This window comes from Danio rerio, chromosome 20, assembly GCF_049306965.1.
Source record: "Danio rerio strain Tuebingen ecotype United States chromosome 20, GRCz12tu, whole genome shotgun sequence".
NCBI lineage: Eukaryota > Metazoa > Chordata > Actinopteri > Cypriniformes > Danionidae > Danio > Danio rerio.
The window spans coordinates 30075658-30094792 of NC_133195.1; the positions used below are offsets into that span (position 1 = coordinate 30075658).

The 19135-nt window shown below is 38.2% G+C and overlaps 1 protein-coding gene across 19 annotated transcripts in view; it reads left to right on the forward strand.

Moving 5' to 3' along the window:
• Positions 1 to 19135, forward strand: part of ppp4r4 (protein phosphatase 4, regulatory subunit 4) — an 82779-nt gene that overhangs the window by 57908 nt on the left and 5736 nt on the right. For 13 of the 19 annotated variants that reach the window (XM_073933295.1, XM_073933297.1, XM_068215644.1 and 10 more), the window contains 9 exons: positions 462 to 584; positions 663 to 826; positions 3700 to 3819; positions 3947 to 4024; positions 6876 to 6959; positions 18184 to 18366; positions 18456 to 18561; positions 18656 to 18803; positions 18933 to 19074. In XM_073933295.1, coding sequence (XP_073789396.1) covers positions 462 to 584; positions 663 to 826; positions 3700 to 3819; positions 3947 to 4024; positions 6876 to 6959; positions 18184 to 18366; positions 18456 to 18561; positions 18656 to 18803; positions 18933 to 19074 — 1148 coding nt within the window. The remainder of the gene's footprint in view (positions 1 to 461; positions 585 to 662; positions 827 to 3699; positions 3820 to 3946; positions 4025 to 6875; positions 6960 to 18183; positions 18367 to 18455; positions 18562 to 18655; positions 18804 to 18932; positions 19075 to 19135) is intronic. The other 6 variants (XM_073933296.1, XM_073933301.1, XM_073933302.1 and 3 more) reach the window with 1 other exon arrangement.

Below are 19135 nucleotides of genomic sequence, written 5' to 3' on the forward strand. Positions count from 1 at the left end.
AAGTGTCGGATATGAATGGCTGAGAAGAGGTGTACTCAGAGCCTGGCTATAAATATTTTGAAAATGAGCCTGGGTTGGCATATTTATTATGTTTTATTTATGAATTTGAACATAACATTTCAGAAAACTTGGAAAACAATTCAGTTGTCATTATACAGTAATGTGATTGTCTAACTGCAGAAGTATGGTAATATCTTAATTTTTTGTTCACTTAAAAAAAACTTACTTCAAATATGTACCAGTTTACCCCATGATGTTACACCTTAAGTTTTAATCGCATAATTTCTGCCCTTGAACCCAAGCTTTGTATCATATTACCAGACACAGGTCCACTCTGTATTTCCAAAGCTTTATATTGCGTGTTGGGATATCAGATTCAGATACTGGCAAGTGGCTCTTTTGTGAAAAGATGGTGTCTCACACTCTTTCCGTCAACCTCTCACCCTCCCTTCTTTTCACAGATGACAGGACTTGTGTCATATTTCCCTTGGTGAAGGCATTCTGTGAAAAATGCTTTAAAGGGGATGAGGCGGTTCTGGCCTCCCTGTCCTTTCAGTATGGAAAGCTTTGTCATGGACTTTCAGGTGAGGCTCTTTCTGAAATGTTCTACAATGCCAGCCACTGAGCCGTGTCATGAATCTTTCTACCTTTTGTTTGAACAGAGTCTTTTACTGACGAGCAGCACCTCTGGTTTCTGGAGTTTTATAAGAAGCTGTGCTGTCTGGGTCTGCAGCATGAAAACGGGCATTGCGAAAGCCAGCCTTACCCGCTGGAACTGGAGAACAAATACGCCCTAGTGCGCAGGAACTGTGCCTACAACTTTCCTGTGAGTTTTTTGCCTTGCATCCATATGCAAAGCCCCTGGAAGGGTGTAAATGCTATTGCACAGTGCTTTCAAAACTGTTCAGAATGCAAATTTAGTCATGTACACGGTGTATGTGTAGTGCACATTGTTTTGGAGAGAAGAAAAGCAGACACTGGGCAAGGTTAAACCTTTCTAGTGTGCATGTGTTACATGCTTGTGTTAAGGGTGCTATCAAATGGAGGCTGTGGCTTTTAATGCATTTTATTTGCATTTAAGGCAGATTTCAGTCAAATATTATCCATAGTTTGACCTGCTAACCTTTGCTTTGGCTTGGCTTTGTCCATCCTGTAAAATGAATGTTGGCATCTTCTAAATGACTAGACATAATATTAACATATTTTAAATAATGATGTAGCTGTTTGTAATGGTTTTAAAGATCAAAATCACAGTCAAATTAAATTATTAAATTAAATTTTACTTACTATTTACTCACCCTCAAGCGATTCCAAACCTTTTTTAAACCTGTTAAACACAAAAGATGATATATTTGAAGAAAACTGAAAACCTGTAACCATTCACTTCCATGGTAGTAAAAACAAGTTCTATGGAAAGTGATAGTTTCAGGTTTCCTGCTATCTTTGAAATATCTTCTTCAGTGCTTAATTTGTAAAGGAAAAATTCCCGGAACAAAACCAGGAAATAAAAGTTACTGTGACCGACAAACACCAAACAATTTCAGTTTTTCCGGAACATGACGTTAATAAACGGTGATAGCGCAAAAAACATAATCACATTTCTGAACTGTCTTTAAATATTTGTGCCATATAACGTTATTGTTCAGTCATGGTTAATCAAATCATGTAGCTACAAACATAAAACGTATGAACAAACTCTTTTCACTATTGTGAAGTGAAAAATAAAACTTAAATGACTCAGTATAATTTTCAAGAAGAGGAAACAGTTTGCCCTTCTGTCATGTTTTCTGGCTGACTTGAGATCGCTTTGCTTGTCTCCCGCTATTCTGATCCATTCTCGGAGTTTCATCTTCTCGAGATATCTTTTGATCAGGCTCATTATCAGTTACTCATGTTTTTAAATATGAAAAATAAGCATGCCTCTTTGCCATTTTGAAAATACAAATATTATTTAGGTAGGCCTCCTTGCCATTATTTATTTTCGCTGCTCACTGCACGCAAAACAGTAATCACCAACCAATGAAAGTGATTGTAAACATAAGAAAGTCGATCGGCTGAAAATATTGTCGCGCACACACAATCCACACAGCCTTTGCTTGCACTCATTCTCTCTTTCTCACACACACACACACACACACACACACATACATGCAAGCGCACGCTTAGGTATTCACCACGGACAAGTTAATGCTGGATCCATTAAAATAAATACCGGAACACGAAACACAAATATCAGACATTTTCCAGAAAAGGGTTTGGCAATTTCCGGCTCAAATTAAGCACTGATCTTCTTTTGTGTTTAACAAAAGAATAAATAAATGTTTGAAATGAGTAAATGATGACAGAATTTACATATTTGGGATTTCAACTATCCCTTTAAAAGAACATTAAGTGAATTTTGCAATGTTGATATTTGAAAGCACCAAAATAAAAACACACCAGTAACCCAACATGACTTTACACTTTTTGATATAATTACTAGACATGCCCCTTACTGCTGATTGGCTGCTGGTGTGTTGTAAGGCTTGAGTCTACAAAAATGTCTTTCAAATAATGCTTAGCGCACCTTATAATAGTGCACAACAAATAATGTAATTTCCTGCTAAAAGATTCCAAACTTTCATTTCCATATTTGACCTACTGATTGATGCGTCACAAATTTGTATATTTCCAGCCCATGGTCCTCGTTGGCCTGTAATGTCTATTTTGACCCATCCTTAAACACTAATATAAATGCATTTAACTTGTCATTGTGTTAATAAGCTCAATAGAAATGTGTTCAATTAAGTAATTGACTGATTGATCTGTTGCACATTTTACATTCTAAATGAATTCCTACTTTTGGAAAAGTCTTAATGAATGCTTTCGTTTAAATATTGTTTTATAAAATAAAGTTTTAGGACTTCTGTATTTATGTTTTTAAAATTTTTTGATTGTTTCAGTTATTAGAAAGCCTTTTGATATTTTCAGGCACAGTTCTCTATTTTTAACGTCTGTCATTGGAGAAAAAGTCTTTTAGAATAGGTCAGCGTCTCATTTGAGGAAATAGGACCTCTGACTGCTCTATCATCAACGTCTAAAGTGCTCCTTTGTTGTTAGTGAAGTTATTTATAGCTGCAGTCACTCTGAATAACTCTGCAAAGTCTGAGATGAAGGTGGCTGAAAGTTGCATCTGTGAAACCATTCTCACTTTTAATGTTATAAAGTAGATTCATATCAAGTCCAGTTTACAAAAAAATGAAGATTCTGATGTACACTACAGAGTTTGGAAACATTAATGGTTTAAAGACAGTACACGGCAAAATTTAAATGTACTCACTATTTATTTGCATATAGGATGAGTAAATGATGACAGAATTTTCATTTTTGAATGAATTATCACTTTGATGTTAGTATGTTCACTAAGACTGCATTTATCTGATCACATTATAATAAAAACATTAATAATGTGAGATAACTTCTATATTTAGAAAAGCTGTTTTCAATATCAATATATTTTAATGTGTATTTATTATTTTTTTGTTTATTCGTTGTTTATTCTTTGTAAAAATGCAAGAGTCTTTATTGACATTTTTAAACAGTTAAATGCACCCTTGCGTAATAAAAGTATTCATTTCTTTTCTTTCTTGAACTGTTTATATAGCTGTATGAATGCTATCTTACAGTATGTGTACATTTCCTCTCTGTGTTCATTTGCAGGCCATAGTGTTATTTGCCGATCCCAACCACTTCCTATCTGAATTATATCGTACCTTCTCAAGTCTCTGCCATGATCCTGAGATTTCAGTAAGAAGGACAGCAGCTGGTGGTTTCCATGAGGTATGAACTTTCGCATTTAAACATATGTTTGTCATAGTACACAATGACATTCATAATTTGACATGTACGGCAGTGATGGCTCTGTTCAGAATTCATAATAGCATCTTTTCTAATCTGTCTGCATTAGGTGGTCAAATTACTGGGCCCAAATGTGCATTACATACACAAAGAACTAATCACTTTGCTGCAGGATGATTCATTAGAGGTGAGACCTGAAAAAAGGTTTGTTTGTTTTTGTGTGTGTGTGTGTGTGTGTGTGTGTGTGTGTGTTTATTAAAAGAGCTTTCAGCTTCAGTCAGCACAGTCATTTCCTTGGCTCACTATTCTGTGCAAAACGTTGCAACTTTGTTCTCAGACAGATTTCGTTTTTTTCTCAGACCTTTTTCTCATTCAGAGTGTTCCTCTTCTGACTGCTGAGTTCAGATCAACAAATAACCGTCTGACCATTCAAAACCTCCGCCTTGCAAGGCCAATTGTGCTTATGTAACCTCTGAATTTAGATGCCCATTAGTTGGACTAAAGATTTTATCAGTGAGTGAAGGAGAATAAAGATTTATTTGGTTGCGTCTTTGTAAAATATAAGAAGGTGAAGTGTGTTATTTTTCGCCACTAGCAGAAGCTATTCTTAATGTCCTTTTTTTCTCTCTTTAAAGCTAATGGTAAAATAAAAATAAATCAAATATAAAATATTCATTCATTTATTCATTTTCTTTTCTGCATAGTCCCACACATACACTACGGACAATTTAGCTCACACAATTCACCTATAGCGCATGTCTTTGGACTGTGGGTGAAACCGGAGCACCCGGAGGAAACACTCGTGAACACGGGGCGAGATGATTGTTCTACCCACTGCGCCACTGTGACGCCCTCAAATATGAAATATACTATATGAAATTACTGAATTATATAACTAAATTCCTTGAAAGAGACCCTATTATGGGTTTTAATCTGAAAATGCACCGTTTAAAACGATTGATTCTTTAACAAAAGACTATTCAACTTAGAGTTGAATAAATTAATCGTGTTAGGTTGGGATCTTTTGCCTAAACATGTCAATGTCGATATGGTACATCACCAAATATGTAGTGCTAGATCCGGTAAAACGTGAACGTGCCTTTCCCTTCAGACACTAGTGGAGCGCAGGGGATCACGGGAGTGTTCATGACATGAAGATGGCGATCACTAACAGATGAAGATTCAGCTTCAAGAAATAAAGGGTTAAAGTTCACTTTCACAACAACACCACAGTATAGCCAGACTGTAATTTTTCTTATTTTTGATACAATAACCTACCCTACAGTATAGGATTCCCAGCAGCAGAGACTATTATGTATATGGGACTTTGACAGGCACTTTGTCAGTAACTGTAACAGTTAATATGGACCAGTTTTTTTTTCTTCCGGATCATAACATGTATGTGTATTTAAAATTGTTACCTTGTTCTTTGCAGTGTGCAAAATATGTATTTAATTGTGTGTTGTAATTTGTAATCGCTTTGTGTGGCTTGAATTCACTTTCTTTTAGAGATTAGTGCTTAGTACTGTTTCTGTCAGGTTAAATCTTTATGGAGCTATTTACATATTGCGTCCAAAATCACGTTAAAAATGCTAAACGTGCTTTTTCCTTTACTGATTTAAGTGCGTTTTTATCGCCACCATCAGCTGTTTATACACACGTGTGACACGGTCAATTTTCAAAATAGTTCAACTTTTGCCACTGTGTAGATTAATACTGAATGTGTGTCGTTGTTATTATTTGTGGTTAGCATTAAGAGTAGAGTAATATGCTAGTGTGTAACTGCATTGCTTTATTGCACTCCTGCATTGGGCTCACACATATGCTCTGCACTCTGAGTACTTCATAAATGTACTGGACATTTCTCTCTGTCTTGCGCTGAACCCAGTCCACTAATCACAATAGACAGGGTCATCAGACCAATCACAGCAGATTAGCCTTACGCTAAGGAGGGGTTTGGGAACAAATGTATCGCTGAACGAATCATATGGGAGTCGTTGGGATAGTTAGGTAAAAATAAATGCATATTATAAGTATTTTTTATTGGAGATTCCCAAAACCAAAAGTACCTTTTATATGCAAAATAGAAGCTCTTTAAATTTATTTTAAAAAAGTATTTATTTTCATAGTTCATCAGTTTGGGTTTAGAATGTTTTTTATCTAAAATAAAAAGAAAAGAAAGCTCAAGGTTGTATTTATGTGTTCCAATATTGGAAAAATAATATTTCTATGAAATATAAATGTTTTCTGTTTAAATAATTTTTTAAAAATAATTTATTTCTGTGATGGTACAGATAAATTTCACATACTCCTTCAGAAAGTATTCCAGGATGCTGATTTGGTGTTAAAAATATGTCTTAAAATTATGAGTATTAAAAATAGTGCTGTTTCCTCAGTACTGGGTTGTGACTAGAATGGCATCCGATGCATAAAACATTTGCCGGAATAGTTAGCGGTTCTTTCCGCTATGGCAACCCCTGAAAAATAAGAGACTAAGCTGAAGGAAAATGAATGAATGAAATAAGTGCTGTACCAAAGCTGACGTATCAGATTTGGTACCAGCTTTCAATACCGAAAAGGTTGCATGGATCCCCTTTAACATCAAACTACCAAATATTCATTGCCAGACATACAATTTGTGTGTGTGTGTATGAGGCTGTGTGCACAAGTTGCGGAGGTTGTAGCAACTGTGTAGGATGAATGAATCCATCGCACCTCCCTAGCTAAGACTAGGAGTGTTGCATTGTTTATTCCGTCATGATCCTCTGAGCAGTGTTAGTCACACACTACATTAGCATCTACTACGGCGCAAAGCTCCCTGAGCCATCAGACATAGTGATTTTCATGATTAATGATGACAGAAACCGAACATTATAGCCTATCTATTATAGTCAACGATCTCACATCAGCTTATCTCTAATTTTAGAGTCGCTTCCTGGGGTTGATAGAAATGTGTTCCTGAAGCGTCTAATAATGAGAAGGCTTTGTTGATATGAAAGGCTCAGATCATCCTGAGGTTAATGCTTTTGAATCTGCAGGTACTGGATGCTCTGCTGAACAATCTTCAGGAGACTTTAGAGCTGGCCACGTCTAGAGGAGAGGGAGCAGGACCTGAAAGCAAGGTACCAGATGAATGTGCTTTATTTTTGGTGCTTTTAGTTAGCCTTTTCCTTTGTGCTGTCTCTGTTTGTACCTGGTATTAAGGTGCATTTTTGTGAAGCCGATCTCAAGTGAGCTTTTAGCTTGTCTAATTTTGTCCAATTCCTGCTGTAGTTGAAAGCACATTTGACTGGATTGCTTTTATAGTGTAGACTCATGTGGTTGAATGCATTCAGAGAGGCACAAAAGACAACCTAGTTTATGCTAACTGAGTTAATTCTCATAGTTATAGGATGTTTTGCTGTAGTATGCTAGCTGGACAATTGTATTATTGATTTACAGGATTAGCTCTTGCAAAAATGAAAATTCTGTTATTAATTACTCACCCTTATCTCGTTCCAACCATCATATACAAGAAGGGTCCCAAAATTTTCAAAAAACATCCTTAAAAAAGACCATATGCTTCAGTAGTTCAGTTGAAGTATTATCTCGTTATGAGATTACTTTTGATAATAAAACAAAAATAATAACTTTATTCAAAGTCCAGAAAAGCTACGTAGAACTTTGGTTGCAACCAAATAGACCCCTGAGACGTTCATTCGTTCATCGTTGGAAGACAATTCAAATTTTTTTTAGATAAAATCTGAGAGTTCTTTGATCATCCAAATACAGCAAGATTCCCAAGATGCTTAAAGAAAGTCCAGAAAAGAAACCAAAAACTTTCTCAAAGCATTCCATGTCACTTTAGTGCTCCATGTACACTTTCATGTGGCACAAAAATAATGAAAAAATGACTTTGTTTGCTGATGTTTTTACTGTATCAGTTCAGGGTGCGCATTTACTATGGGCAGTAGGAAGCTTGCATGTTGTGCTGCTGACTGTAATAGCAATAGTATTGCCATTGTAAAGAGAGTATATATATAGTACATTTATTATGTATGGCCATACCCCCAAATTGCATAACAATGATGAGGGGTGATCGCTCCACAACCCTACCAGTGTGCACTTCCACTTGGCCACAGGACAATGGTGCCAGTGTGCTCACCACACACCAGCTATAGATGCCATAGTGGAGAGACAGTGAGAGAGCCAATTTGGTGGATGGGGATGATTGGGAGGCCATGATGGGTAAGGAACGATGGAGGGAGTTTGGCCAGGACACCGGATTTACACCCCTACTCTTTACGAGAACTTCCATGGGATTTTAATGACCACAGAAAGCCTCAGGTTAATGTCTCATCCTAAAGACAGCACCAGGGCCGGATTAAGAATTCAGAGGTCCCTGGGGACCCAACCTAGCGGCACTCCTATAGTTGAATTAAAAAATAAGATTAATATAATAAAACAAGTAATAAAATTAGTCTACAACGTATTGCCCGCATAAATAATATACAGTACATATATTTCAAGTCTACAAAGATTTAACATATTTTTAAAGCATTTAAAACACACGTTGAAAAAAAAATTACTAATAAAATCTTTGAAAATTAATAGATTTAAATATACTTGTGGTTCACAGAAGCAGTACTACAAATTTATATTTAAGGGTTTAATGTATAACTTGTACAAACTTATAATGCATATGATTTGGACATAATACCTTTCCAATCTAGTTCTATGAATCTGAGTCCTCCATAATGCACACACTTATTAATGATTCCTACTTGTCTTCCTCGTGATGAAGAGTAGACAAAATCTGATATGTAGTAGGGGGAAAAAGAACGTGTTCATCAGATGCTGGATTCAAACCGGGTTCACGATCTATTGCATCAAAAGGTATTGCCATGCGCTTTTACGAGCTACGCCACTCACGCTGCTGTCTGTTGTCTCTGTCAATCAAACGGTGATGGGCGGTGTAAGAGCCAGTTATGCAGAATTCATTTGTGATAATAATTTAGTGAAGGTTAAAACATGATAAAAATTGATATTTAAATTTAATAAGAATTCATTGTGATTGTATTATCTAAAATGCATAATTTAGTAATTGATATAATTTAAAAACCTTTAGTTTGGTATTTTGGCTTCCGACAGTAATACGTCATGAGGTCTGTAGTTCATACGTTTTAGGCAGATTGCAGTTATGGATGTTGGAAGCAACACAGTTTTTTGACCGAGCTGATCGAGTCTATTGTAACTTTGTATTTTGTTTGCATTTGTTCAGTAAACCTTTTTTAAAAGAAGATTCGGTCTTACTCGCGTTTTTGCAAATACTGGTTGTTGGAATTGAAGCTGCAAAAGGTGGTACATAAGGATTTGCACGAAAGGTGTGCCACTATATTAGTCAAAAAACTCGCTAAGAAGATGTCAATGGAATCTCCTTGGATTGCCTTATTGCACGGCTCGACGAACTGATCAACGAACTGATAATTCATTACAGCTTGGAAAAGGTATTGGAACGTACTTTTTATTTTTTGAGTATTGTGAGGAGGAGACGCATATGGATGAATGAGGAATTCCCACGTGCGGAGAAAAACGAAAGTGAAAGAATTAACCGCATGGTCAGTGAGAGCGCTGAATCTCTCCCTCTGTCAGAGAGCGCACGTGAGTGACAAAGTGGATTCAGTCAGTGTGGAATTGTGTGATTATAGAAAGGTTGTTGGCATTCAGTTCTTTATGAAAAGCAATTTGAAGAAAGTGCTTTAAACTTTGTGCACGCGACATAAGCATAAGCTCCGCAACAAATACGATGGCTGATGAAGAAGTTAATATATGCGAAGGCGAAGATGGGGTGGAGTCAGGAAGATCACGTAAACTGACAGAGAAGGGATTAGAGGAGAGATTGCGACGGCTCATAGCAAAAAGGAAACAAACTTTGCGAGCTCTAACAGACAAAATGAAGGAGATAGAGACAATGAAGAGAGATACTCAAAATGTACAAGAAGTGAAGGATATGTTGGAAAGTGATTTTGAGCAGTATCTAAATGAGTTCATTACACTTAATAAAGAAGTTGGCAGTTTGTGGACTGAAGAAGAAAAAATGTTTGACCATGTTGATTGGTTTGAGCCAAAAATGGTGATGTTTAAAGACTTCATAAAAACAACTAAAACATGGGTTGCAGATATGCAAGAATCTATGGAGAAAGAAACTGAGCAGTCAGAAAATCATGATGGAATAAATGAGCATCAAGAGGCTGTTTTACCAAGTGACAGTATCTCCCAGATAGGGGTCAGCAGTGGTGCCAAAGCTCACTCATGTGGATCTCATGTAAGTCGTACATCAAGCACTTCATATTTATCATCTACACGTGCTAAACAGGAAGCAGAACATGCTGCTCTGCTGGAACGTGCATCAGCGATGAAGAAAAAGCGAGAGCTTGAATTTGAGGTGGCAAGGATTAAGCAACAGTTTGAGATGGAAACAGCTAGAATTAAGGCTGAAAAAGAAGAATTAGAAATGGAGACTGCGCTAGCTGAAAGCCAAGCAAAATTAAAAGTGCTCAAAGAGTATGAGAGGTCTGAAGATGGTATGAATAGTTATGCATCAGTGCGTAAAATATCAAGTGAGAATGTGAAGAAGGAAAGAGTAAGCATTACGCTACCGACACAAGCTAATGTAAATGTTCATGTACCAGCACGAATGCAGCCCTCACAAATACCACAGCAGCCACAACCAGTCTCTCATCAAAGTCTTATAACTCAGAATAATAGAAGTGATGACATTTTGACAATCATGCAAAGGCAGAATGTAATTACTGAGCTACTAGTAAAGCAACAACAGCTTTCTCAGTTGCCAACAAAAGACATATCAGTGTTCAAAGGTGATGCACTCCAGTACAAATCCTTCATGAGGGCATTTGAACATGTAATTGAGCAGAAGACAGAAAATGATCAAGATAAATTATACTTCTTGGAGCAGTTTACAGACGGTGAGCCTCAAGAACTCGTTCGTAGTTGTGCTCACATGCCACCTAGCAAAGGTTATCACGAGGCTAAGAAGTTACTTCATAAGCATTATGGAGATGAACTTGTGACTGCCAATGCATACATAGAGAAAGCACTCAAATGGCCACAAGTGAGAACAGATGATGGGAAAGCATTAAATGCTTACGCAATGTTTTTGATTGGATGTCGTAACTCTATGGAGGATATTGAATTTTTGGAAGAAATGGATAATCCTACCAACATGAGGACAGTGATATCCAAACTGCCTTACAAACTTAAAGAAAGATGGCGTGTTGAAGCTTTCGAACTTAAAGAACGAAGAGGTAGAAGAGCAAGGTTTGCAGATTTGGTGAGTTTCATAGACCGCCAGGCCAAGATAGCTATAGATCCTCTGTTTGGTAACATCTCAGACAGCCGCCCAAACACAGCTGGAAAGCTGGATCTAAGGGAAAAGCAGCCTGCAAGGAAAGAGGTTCGAGGAAGCAGTTTTGCGATTAGTGTTGCTACTGAAAGTAAAGCACCTCAAGAAATACCTATAAAGCCTCCTAACATAATTAAACCAGCAAATGCCTTTGCTAAACCATGTTTGTACTGCCAGCAGTCTCACACTCTTGCTTCATGCAGTAAAATTAAATGTCAGCCACATGAAAAACGAGTGGAATTTCTGAGAGCAAAGGGCTTATGCTTTGGATGTTTGGTTCCAGGACACCTCAGTAAATTCTGCAAACGAAAGTTAGAGTGCAAAGAATGTGCATTAAAGCACCCTGACATTTTGCACAAAGTGAAGGAAGAAAGTTCTGTCCCATCAGAAAATAAAGATGGTGCTCAGCGTAAAGAAGTGTCAAGTATGGAAGTTCCCATCACACAAGAGTCATGTGGTCTTACCGGAGCCGGAGAAACTGAATGTGTGCTATCAATAGTACCCGTGAAAGTCAAATCAAAGAATAGTAATAAGCATATAGAAACATATGCTTTCCTGGACCCGGGAAGCACAGCATCATTCTGCACGGAAGACCTACAAAGGAAATTGAATGTTAAAGGGAAACCCACAAGAATACTTCTTAGCACTATGGGCAAAGATACATCAGGAGAACAAACGCTAATGAACAGTTTTGTGATATCAGACTTAGAAGTGTGCGGGCTCGAAGACACGATGTTCATTGAGCTACCCAAAGTGTTCACTCATAGCAGCATACCTGTGCATGCTGAGAATATACCCAAACAGTCAGATATTCAAGAGTGGTCTTACCTTCAGGAAGTCAGCTTACCAGAAATAGAAGCTGATGTAGGTCTGCTTATCGGAGTTAACTGTTCAAGAGCCATGGAGCCCTGGCGCATCATTAATAGTCAAGATGGAGGTCCTTATGCAGTGAAGACGGCTATAGGTTGGGTGGTGAATGGTCCTGTAAGGAAGGAACTGAAGGATTCAGAAAATGAACCATCTCATTTCTCTGTTAACAGAATATCTCTGATGGACATTGAAAAGTTACTGGTTCAGCAGTACAATACTGATTTTCCAGAGCGCAAATATGACGACAAGGAGGAGATGTCTGTAGAAGACAAGCAATTTTTGAGGTCTGTAGAGAAGACAGCAATCTTTGAGAATGGGCATTATAGCATTGGATTGCCACTCAGGAATAAGAACCTACAAATGCCTAATAACCGCTGTGTGGCAGAACAGCGTTTAACTTGTTTGCTCAGAAAGTTGAAAAAAAATGCTGAATTCTTTAATGACTACACAAGTTTTATGGAAACCATCATCAATAAGGGCTACGCTGTCCAGGTTCCCACAGACCAACTGAACAGAGATGACAACAGGGTGTTTTATATACCTCACCATGGTGTCTACCACCCAAAGAAAAGAAAGTTAAGGGTGGTATTTGACTGCACCTCCTCGTATCAGGGTAAATGCCTGAATAGTGAGCTGCTTCAGGGGCCTGATCTGACCAACTCATTGATTGGTGTCCTTCTTAGATTTCGAGAGGAGCCTGTAGCAGTAATGGCAGACATCGAGTCGATGTTTTATCAAGTGAAAGTGCCAGAACATGATGCAGACTTGCTCCGTTTTCTATGGTGGCCCAACGGTAGATTGGATGAGCCAGTGGAGGAGTTCAGAATGACAGTGCACCTCTTCGGAGCTACTTCTTCTCCAAGTGTAGCCTCATATGCACTGAGAAGAACTGCAGAGGATCACAAGGATGCTGCATCACTAGATGCTGTTCAGACAGTACTGCAAAATTTTTATGTAGATGATTGCCTGAGAAGTGTAACTACAGAAAACGTTGCAGTAAACTTAGTCAGTGATCTACGAGCTTTGTGCAGCAGTGGAGGGTTCACCCTAACAAAGTGGATGAGCAATAGCAGAAATGTGTTACTGTCAATTCCTGAGGAGCACAGAGCCAGTGAAGTCAAAGATCTGGATTTACGACGCGATGCTTTGCCAGTTGAGAGGACACTTGGTGTACAGTGGGACACAGAAAATGATACTTTCACCTTCAGTATAAAGCTGCAAGATAGACCAATGACTAGAAGGGGGATTTTATCGATCGTCAATTCCATTTACGACCCTCTCGGCTTTTTAGCCCCAGTCATTCTGCATGCCAAACTTCTATTAAAGGATCTTTGCAAAGAGCAGCGTGTGTGGGATGAAAACATTGATGGAAAGCACGCAGAGGATTGGGAAAGATGGATGAAAGATGTTACTCACCTTTCCAACTTTCACGTGAGTAGATGCGTTAAACCCACCAAGTTTGGATGCACTATTACAGCGCAATTACATCATTTTTCAGACGCATCAGAATATGCATACGGCATTGTGTCTTACCTACTGTTGGAGAATGAACGGGGTGAGAAACACTGCACTTTCCTTTTGGGGAAGTCAAGAGTGGCTCCACTCAAAAGAGTCACAATCCCAAGACTTGAGTTGACAGCAGCGGTTGTCGCTTTGAAAGTTGACAAGATGTTGCATCAAGAGATTCAGGTTCCATTGCAACAATCTGTCTTTTGGACAGACAGCACTACGGTGCTCAGATACATCGACAGTGAAACTGCTCATTTCAAAACGTTTGTTGCAAACAGAGTTTCCTTGATCCGAGAAGCAACCAAGTCATCGCAATGGAAATATGTTGGAACAAATGAAAACCCTGCAGATCAAGCCAGCAGAGGCCTGAAGGCGAAAAGCTTAGCGCAAGGGGGAACATGGATAAGTGGACCAGACTTTCTGTTGCATGAAGAGGATTGGCCGGAACAACCTGTGAGAAGGAATGAAAGCCTTGCCAATGACCCAGAGGTCAAAAATACAATTGTTGTTAACACAGTTAAAGTAGAAGAGAATGTAGAACCAATGAAACAGCTGATCAATTATTATTCGGATTGGAGTAAGCTTAAACGAGCAGTGGCTTGGATTGGAAAAGTGAAGAGTTATCTGTGGAAACAAAAAACAGAAAGAAAAGAGGCTTTAAAAAACAAGCAAGCTGTAAAAGACCCTGAAAAGCAAAGATCAAAATTAAAGCAACTTATGAAGAAACTAAAACCTGCTGAAGTAAAAGAATCACTTACCTTGGATGATCTGGACACTGCTGAATTAGAAATCATACAGTTCAGTCAAAGACAGCATTTTGGAGAGGAAATCAAGGTACTACAGGAGGGAAAGCAACTCACTCGCAGTAGTGCACTGTCTAAATTAGATCCAGTGATTTACGACGGCACGTTAAGGGTTGGTGGAAGACTGAACAAATCAGCTATGCCGGAAAAGGCTAAACATCCTGCGATTCTTTCTAAACACAGCAAAGTTGCAACTTTGATCTTGAGGGACATACATCAAAGAACAGGACATTGTGGACGTAACTATGTGTTGGCACAACTAAGATGCAGATATTGGATTCCACAAGCTAATTCTGCTATCAGAAAAATAATCAACACATGCACAGTATGCCGTAGGATGTCTGGAAAGGTTGGTGAGCAAAAGATGGCAAACCTACCTGAAGATCGGCTCCTCCCACACCAACCTCCTTTTACCAACACCGGTGTTGATTTCTTCGGTCCGTTTGAGGTTAAACGGGGCCGGGTTACCCTTAAAAGATATGGGGTAATGTTCACTTGTCTAACGCTCAGAGCTGTGCACATTGAAGTAGCTGACAGCCTCGACACGGACTCCTGCATCAACGCAATTCGCCGTTTTATATGTAGGAGAGGTCAAGTCACCATCATGAGATCTGACAATGGTACAAACTTTGTGGCAGCTGAAAGAGAATTAAGGGAAGCTATTCAACAGCTGGACAATTATAAGATCGAAAGAGCTTTGCAGCCCAAAGGAATAAAATGGATATTCAATAGCCCAGCTGCTTCTCACCAAGGCGGTATTTGGGAAAGACAAATCCGGACGGCTCGAAGAATTCTTAATTCCCTGTTGAAGGAGCAAACAGTTAATGATGACTGTCTTCAGACGATAATGTGTGAAGTTGAAAGTATCATCAATGGCAGGCCTCTCACAAGTGTCTCAGATGATGCAAACGACGTTGAGCCTTTAACTCCCAATCACTTACTGCTTCTGAAATCTCAACCAATCATGCCCCCAGGCATCTTCTGCAAAGATGACACATATGCAAGAAGAAGATGGAAGCAAGTTCAGTATCTTGCCGATTTATTCTGGACTAGATGGACGCGAGAATATCTTCCACTTCTTCAGGAGCGTCAGAAATGGATGAAACCCAGCAGAAACTTCATGATTGGAGATGTGGTGCTATTGGTGGACAGTTCATCTCCCCGCAACTCTTGGGTAATGGGGAAAATAGTTGAAACACTGCCAGATTACACTGGAATGGTGCGGAGAGTGAAATTGAAGACCAGAACCAGCACTTTGGAAAGACCCGTAAATAAACTGTGCCTGTTGAAAGAGGCAACGTTGGACGAGTAACAAAGAAGGACAAGTTGATCTTTACACACATTTGAAGTTTAAGTTGTTTGGCTCTTAATGTTTTTAGTTGTAATTGATTAGTCCTCCAGCCTAACAATTAGGGGCCGGGTAATGTAAGAGCCAGTTATGCAGAATTCATTTGTGATAATAATTTAGTGAAGGTTAAAACATGATAAAAATTGATATTTAAATTTAATAAGAATTCATTGTGATTGTATTATCTAAAATGCATAATTTAGTAATTGATATAATTTAAAAACCTTTAGTTTGGTATTTTGGCTTCCGACAGTAATACGTCATGAGGTCTGTAGTTCATACGTTTTAGGCAGATTGCAGTTATGGATGTTGGAAGCAACACAGTTTTTTGACCGAGCTGATCGAGTCTATTGTAACTTTGTATTTTGTTTGCATTTGTTCAGTAAACCTTTTTTAAAAGAAGATTCGGTCTTACTCGCGTTTTTGCAAATACTGGTTGTTGGAATTGAAGCTGCAAAAGGTGGTACATAAGGATTTGCACGAAAGGTGTGCCACTATAGGCGGGAATCGTTTGGTTAGCTTATTCCAACGAGGTGCACTATTTGCACTTAGCCTAAATAGACACTCCACAATCCACATTTTTTCCACCCTCACAGGGGCCCCAAGTGCGCAGGAGCCCCTGGGCCTGTGCCCATAATGCTCGTTGGTTAATCTGGTCCTAGAAAGCACTCACCGACAGTATATAGTGTCCCCTTCAATTTACTGTGGCATAAGAACTCACACAGACCGCAGGTTGAGCACCCCCTGCTGGCCTTCCAACAGCAATCTAGTTTTCCCATATGTTCTCCAATCCAGGTACTGACCAGGCTCTTCACTGCAAAGCTTCAGTGAGTAACCAATCTAAGATTTTTTGCTGCACAAAAGTGTTCTGGTAGCTTTGTGTGATTACAGTTAAACTAGTGAAGTTACATGGAATGTTTTGTCAAAGAGGTTGGTTTCTTTTCTGGACTTTGAGAATCTTGGAACCATTAGTGTATTTGGAGGATCAGAGAATTTGTGTGCTGAAGATGAACAAAGCTATTAGGGGTTTGGAAAGACATGAGTAATTAAGACCAGAATTTTCATTTTGGGTGAAGTAATAGTTTAAACGTCAACAATAACTAGTAAAAAAAACTATGTTCTCATAACAGCCCTGATTCTTGCACAAATTCATAGCATTCTGTGTAGTTTTACAGCTATCAGAGTAGAAAGAAAAGCTGTCGTCCTCCATGTAATATAATGTCCTGTTGTCTCTTTTCACATTCATGTGTAAGTTCCATTAGATTGAAAAGATCAGAAAAGTCTGTACATACTCATTCAACCCACTTATTCAACCTCCCTTTAAAGAAATAGGCCAAGTGGGTGAAAGTAGACAAAACAGATGGATTGAGCAACAGGTGTAAAATGGCATGCATTGTTTGTTATTGCCAAAATGCTTCTGCTAACTTAATATTGGTACCAATAACGTTTTGACTTTATTTCAGTTTACTTGGATTAAGAGGTACATATGAGCTGAAATAAGAGAGCGCATTTGAATCTGGGACTGGAAAAAACTTTGACAAAACCTGTTTTAGACTTTTAGTCCTAATAATAATACAAAAAGATTTCTAAAATGAATGATTTTTTTAATAAACAGCTCATCATAATTTATACAAATATGTCATTAATATTCCTATTGAACTATTTATAATTCTTATTTTGAAGTTGTTTTTTTCTTATACAAAATAAAAGTAACTTTTGATAGCTATAACTGTAATCTTCTAAGTGTAAATAAAATTGAAATGTTTGAAATCAGTATTCAGTTTGATATATTAAAGAAAATATAATATAGTATGTTTTAATTAAATTGAAAATATATTTTTATGTCAATATATTTTTAAATGCGTTACTGTGATGGCATACTTTAGCTACATTTTTAGCAACTGTTGCTTCAGACTTTAGTGACTCATGAACGCACAGGAATCATTCTAATATGTTGAATTCATGCTCAAAATAAAATATTATCAGTGTTTAAGACAGTGGTGCTCAACCCTGTTCCTGGAGATCTACCTTCCGGCACAGTTCAGCTCCAACCCTGATCAAACACACCTGAACCAATTAATCAGGACCTGAACAGCACTTGATAATTACAGGCAGGTGTTTGATATGGGTTGCAACTGTAATCTGCCGGACGGTAGATCTCCAGGAACAGGGTTGGTCACCCCTGTTTTAAGAGATAGTTCTGCGGTGTAATGTTTTCGTAGAAAGCAAGTTAGAATTTTCCAGGACTCCTTAGTGAATAGAAAGCTCAAAAGACTATTCAAATATTTGAAATAAAATTTTGATTTTAATGTAAAAGTCTTTTCTGTTACAGTACATTTAATAAGTTGAATGCAGGCATCTTGCTGAATATGAGTGTTTATATAGTAGCTTTTATATCACTTTCACCTTTACAGCAGGTGAATATACAAGACTTGGTGCCAGCTTTGGTAGCAGCAGAGCAGAAAGCGGCTTCTTCCCTTCACTGGCGAGTTCATGAAAAGCTGCTTCAGTGCTACTCGTGTCTGCCTCGTGTCATTTCTGGAGACCAAATCTACTTCCGCTTCTTTCAGAGGATGTTCAGCATCATCACCACTAATGTAAACATCTTACACACACAGACCTTTCAGTACAGTCTCATCCGTTATACAGTATGTTTGATCTGTCTTTTCTGTTTACTCTGTTGTAGAATGTTCTGCCAGTCCAGCGGGAAGCTGTCAGGACGTTATGTGTGTTCCTGCGCTATAACCGCAAACAAGAACAGCGGCAAGAGATAATGAGTAAAATAAAACAAGGTAAAAAGAAAGAAAAATACTTATTTGACACCTTGTGCTTGAAATTTTGTCTTTTTATGTGGTCGGGACTGTGTTTTTTTCTCCTGTATTTTAGATCTTGCTCAAGGTAGAAGCTACTGGAACAGGCTTCGCTTTTTGGACCTGTGTGATATCACAATAGACCTCTTCTCCAAATCATATTTTTGCAAACATTTTCTTATTCCAGCACTTGAGTTAGTTAGTGATCCTGTGGCCAATGTCAGGTGAGCAAGTTTTCCACATTATTGCTTATTTTTTGACTTTGCTATTCATTTGAATTACATAACTTAATGCTTTAAAGTATTTCTTCAAATTGTTGTTGTTTTTTTAACAAAAACAAAACATTTTGGCAGGTACAAGCTCTGTTATATGTTGCCCAAATTGAGATCCACCATCAGACCAACAGAAAAGCATCTGCTTCAGCAGCTGGAGTTCTGTGTTCGGAAATTGTTGTGCCGTGAAAAGGATAAAGATGTAGTGGTGACATTGAGAAAGGTGAGGAAATCATTATTAAGGTGCATTAGCATTGTATTGGCAAATGTTTTGGGCCAGCATG